General features: G+C 43.3%; 1 protein-coding gene across 1 annotated transcript; it reads left to right on the forward strand.

Annotated features, from left to right (window-relative positions):
• The first annotated feature begins 2,930 nt into the window (after positions 1 to 2,930).
• LOC128276466 (ryncolin-1-like) lies at positions 2,931 to 4,077 on the forward strand. Its single transcript, XM_053014926.1, has 2 exons — positions 2,931 to 3,777; positions 3,848 to 4,077. The coding sequence occupies exons 1-2, from the start codon at positions 2,942 to 2,944 to the stop codon at positions 3,984 to 3,986; spliced, it is 975 nt and encodes a 324-aa protein (XP_052870886.1). The 5' UTR covers positions 2,931 to 2,941; the 3' UTR covers positions 3,987 to 4,077.
• The last annotated feature ends 448 nt before the right edge of the window (positions 4,078 to 4,525 follow it).

The raw sequence follows: 4,525 nt of genomic DNA on the forward strand, positions 1-4,525 counted from the left end.
TCTACCGTTGACCTCCCTCTCCCTCAGTGATTGTAGTGAGTCTATTCAGGATCACTCTTTCTATGAGTTTGCCCGCTACGTCCAACAAGCATATCGGACGGTAGGATGATGGCGAGTCCGGGGGAGATTTCCCTGGTTTAGGCAGCAACACCAGTTTCTGCCGTTTCCAACTATCCGGGAAGTAATCGTTCACTAGGCATGAATGGAACACTTACCTGAATACATGTGGAAACGCTGCCACCGCTGCTTTAAGGGCCACGTTTGGGACCCCATCTGGGCCTGGTGCTTTCTGCCCTCGTAGTTGCTTCGTGCATGCTATGAGTTCTTCGGAGGTAATCTCGGCGTCTTCGATGTCGTCATGTTCATCGTGCGTGCGTGCGCCACGCCACTTCCTCCCGTTGGGGGAAGAGTCCTCCCACTATGACTGCCAGTTTCTCCAGGCTCATCGCCCTTGTGACCAGGGGCCTTACCGTGTTCGCCATGATTGTGCGGATGGCGCCACCACACAGGTTGGCGTCGGCTGCTCGGCAGAACGCCTGGTAACACTCCCGTTTGCTCCCTATAATCTCCCGTTTTAACGCTAGTCTCGCTGCCCGGAAGGTAGCTCTTGTTTCCTCCCTAACCTGCTCGAGGTTCACCCTAGCCTCGATAAGCGCCTCCACGAACCGGTCGTTGTCGAAGGCGCCGATTTTCCATCTTCTCCGCACGGCCCTTTCTCTTTGCTTTGGCTCTGGTGATCTTTGTCCCAGTCGGAACCGAATAGCCAGGTGGTCGCTGTGGGTGTAGCCCTCCCACACTCTCCAGCTCCTGCTAGCCACCAGCGATGGGCTGCAGAAAGTGACGTCGATGATTGACTCTCTGTTTTCTCTTCGGTAGGCGCTGGTGGTGCCTTCGTTTGCTAGTACCACGTCCAACTTGGCGACTGCTTCCAGCAGGCTGTAGCCTCTTTGGTTTGTGGTTCTGTTGCCCCACTCTGCGGCCCAAGCATTAAAGTCGCCCCCGATGACCACCGGTTTCCTGCCAATGAGCTCATTTGTCATGGCATCTAGCATGTTATTGTACCTCTCCAGGGTCCATCTGGGTGGCGCGTAGCTGCTACATATGTGGATCCCGTTGACTAGCGCGATTACGAAGCCTTCCTGAGAGCTTATCACTGCCACGATGGGGAATTCCCCGTAACCGCTATCGTCGCCCGATTCTCCTTGTCTGACACCCAAATTCTGTTTCGGGGAGGTTCCGCGTGCGGCTCCGAAATCAGCGCAACATCGCACCGCTCTTCCGCTGCTGTCTGCCACAGCAATTGCTGGGCGGCGTAGCAGTGGTTGAGGTTTAAGCGGTCTGCAGACAGCGAGCTGAAAGTTGGGACCGACCAAATTTGGGACCGACACCTTCACACCAATGTGCCGAATTTGGGAAAGTCAAGAGAAAAGTATTTCGCCCTGTCGGTCGGGGGAAAACATTGAGACACCTTGTGTATTTTAAAACTAATCGAAGACTACTCAATTGAGGTTTTTTGTATCACAAGCAATTTTAACTTAATTATTACTTGTAATTCCAACACAAATTCATCATAAAACTGTTTTAATTCTCGCATCAAAACTCAATGGATCTTGAACTTGTAAATATAAACACAAATAATCTGTCGATAAACAAAACAGCCCGAAATATTTCGCCCCAACCACCACACCTCCAACTATACGAACCTTGACAAATTTGCGAACCCAATGCTGTCTCCTTTATGAATTTTACTTTCGACGGAGTAACTTGACGCCGTTGCCTGTGTGAAGTGTCCAATGCAAGACAACGCGTGTTGACGTTCCGAAATTTCATTTTCAAAACGCACTTCGGATGTGTGCTCACGGCTTTAGGCCTGGCAATTAGGCTCGCCCGACCGATGGTTACTAGGTTAGTCTGTTATGGTGAATTCTACTTAATATATCTTCTTGTAGTAATCTGAATGGCCAATATTCACGAGAAGATACCGAAACGCATGATAGACCACGAGATACCACGAGCATCATATGGAAAACATGCCAAGGTTATTATTATTTTCTATGAAGACTGCGAAAGTGATGTCAAGACCAAAGAAATATTAGCAAATGGTGCGCACTTTTATATTCCAAAGATATGAAGCATACAAACCTTATGACATAAACGATAAAAACGTGGACAATAACTCTATGAGTAATCAAACGGGAGTATTGAGTAAGAAATTAATTCGTCGCTTAATAAAAAGAAGTATACAGTCCTTAAATTATACTGCATTTATGTGCTGTTCTATTCCTGCTAATGCTCTTATGAATCTGGTAAGTAGCGTTTCTCTCTAATACATATTTCATAATACTCAACAAACTCTAGTGCTCTAATCTTTGTTTATTATCGTAGCGTGGCGTTTGTTGGATAGCGGACCCTATAGCTTATCAGTAGTTGCTTTTGATATCATTACCTCTCGTGTAAGAATATTCTTAATATTCATGAATATGCTTCATACACACACATGAAGATGTTTTTATGATATCAAAGAAAAAAAGGCATACCAAACTGCAGTTTCTCACAGATAAACAGTTGTTGTTATAAATACGGCCCGGTCCGTTCTTCTAAAATAAAAAAAAACAGTTCTAATTGCTTAATTTACTGCATTTAACATCAACATATCACGGACAGAGTCAGTTTGTGGTCTTGTTTGTGATAATCTTTTCCGAGAAACAATTGTTTGCTGTTTTTGTTTTATTTTCCTCTTTTAATTCCGTTGTTACTCATACAGCTCGTTGCCTTTCATGCCTACGTTGAAGGGTTTAACTAGTATAAAAACTTCCGGTGTACTTGATTTGTTATCTGATAACGCTTCGAAACTGCAATACACGTTCTAGCTACCTTCGTATATAAAAGCAGCCAGACAATTTCGTTTCAGGCTAGTGTTTTTAAAATAATTGAGGCCATCATGTCTAAGATTGCTGTCGTACTGTTTCTTGTGACTCTGAATAACGTGCCAATATTGTGTGATGAATGTAAAGAAAGTGGTAGAAAGTTAAGTGCTCTAACCAACACTGTTGACGGTTTGGTAAAATCGGTGGAAACATTGTCCTGGCTTGCGCAGTTAAATGGCGAAACAATTAACCAAATAAATTACAAAACCAAATTGATAGAGTACAATATTACTGTAGTACAACGAGATATCAAAGAGTTAATAGCCGGGCAGCAATCTTTACTAGCGAGTCAAAAACTTGTATTGGAGAGTCTCACGAACAATATCAGCAAAAGTAGCTATGAGTCATGTCGCCAAGTACCGTCGAATGTATCTGGAGTGTATCAAATCGAACCGGAGAAGCCATTCAAGGAGCCGATGACAGTGCTGTGCGATCAAGAATATGACGCCGGAGGATGGGTTGTGATCCAACATCGCTTCGATGGCTCTGCAAACTTCTATCGTAACTGGAAGGAGTACAGGAATGGATTCGGCCAACTTGAGGGCGAATTTTGGTTGGGTCTTGATCGCATCCATCAGCTGACGGCCTCTAAGCCCCACGAACTGGTGATATTGCTTGAAGACTTCGAAGGCCGTAAAACCTACGCAAAGTACGATCTGTTTGAGATCGGTGGCGAAAGTGAACTGTACGCTCTAAACAACATTACTGGATACTCTGGAACTGCTGGGGATTCCTTAATTAGTGTTGCTGGAATGAAATTTTCTACTCTTGACTCGGACAACGATACTTGGGAGGGTAGTTGTGCTGTAACATACAATGGCGCTTGGTGGTATTCGGCTTGTCATAGAAGGTATATAGTAAAAGAATATGTTTTTATCTTAAGCCATTTAAGGAATACGTTTACTGTTTTATTTTTCCAGCAACCTCAATGGCCGATATCTATGGGGGGAAACAAAAGAATATGCTACGGGAATGGTGTGGTATTCGCTTCGAGGATATTATTATTCTTTAAAATCTTCGAAAATGATGATAAGACCAGTGGCTCAACGGAAAGTGTAACGGTTTTTCGTTCTAAAGTTTTTTTTGTTCTACGCCAGTTTTATGAGTTATTTTTTAACACAAATAAAATGATTATTCTTCATTCATCGCATAACAATTCCTGTTTTCTTTTCTTCGTGCTTTGTGGTTATGTCAAAACAAACTCTGAATTGGTTTGGTTTTTTTTATCAGCTTCAACCCTTTTCTTACGGTTCGCTTATTTTTTAGACAGTATCTTATTCTTCTACAGCCAAATGCCCGGATTCTAGCTATCACAGTTAGAGTATGGTGGTTTCACGTTTTGCACAGTTTCTCGTTTTTCTCTGCATGGGTTTGCACAGAAATTGATAAGAATATTTACGCATACATATATTACGTTGATCTCGAAATCATGACCAGTACCTTCAAACAGTTAGTGAGATCAGAACGTTAGAATGAAATACTTGTTTGCTATCATTGCCTTCGTTGCTTACGGTAATGAATGTGGAACCAGTGTATCTAATTTGCCAACAGAGAATGCATCTCAGCAAGGGTTTCTATTCGAAATGATTACTACAAAG

Source organism: Anopheles cruzii, unplaced genomic scaffold (genome assembly GCF_943734635.1).
Source record: "Anopheles cruzii unplaced genomic scaffold, idAnoCruzAS_RS32_06 scaffold01290_ctg1, whole genome shotgun sequence".
NCBI lineage: Eukaryota > Metazoa > Arthropoda > Insecta > Diptera > Culicidae > Anopheles > Anopheles cruzii.

Bases quoted from the DNA above. Each gene is read 5' to 3' on its own strand.
- LOC128276466 (XM_053014926.1), top strand. From the start codon at position 2,942: ATGTCTAAGATTGCTGTCGTACTGTTTCTTGTGACTCTGAATAACGTG. The intron at 3,778-3,847 runs GTATATAGTAAA...TTATTTTTCCAG, and splicing joins TATTCGGCTTGTCATAGAAG to CAACCTCAATGGCCGATATC.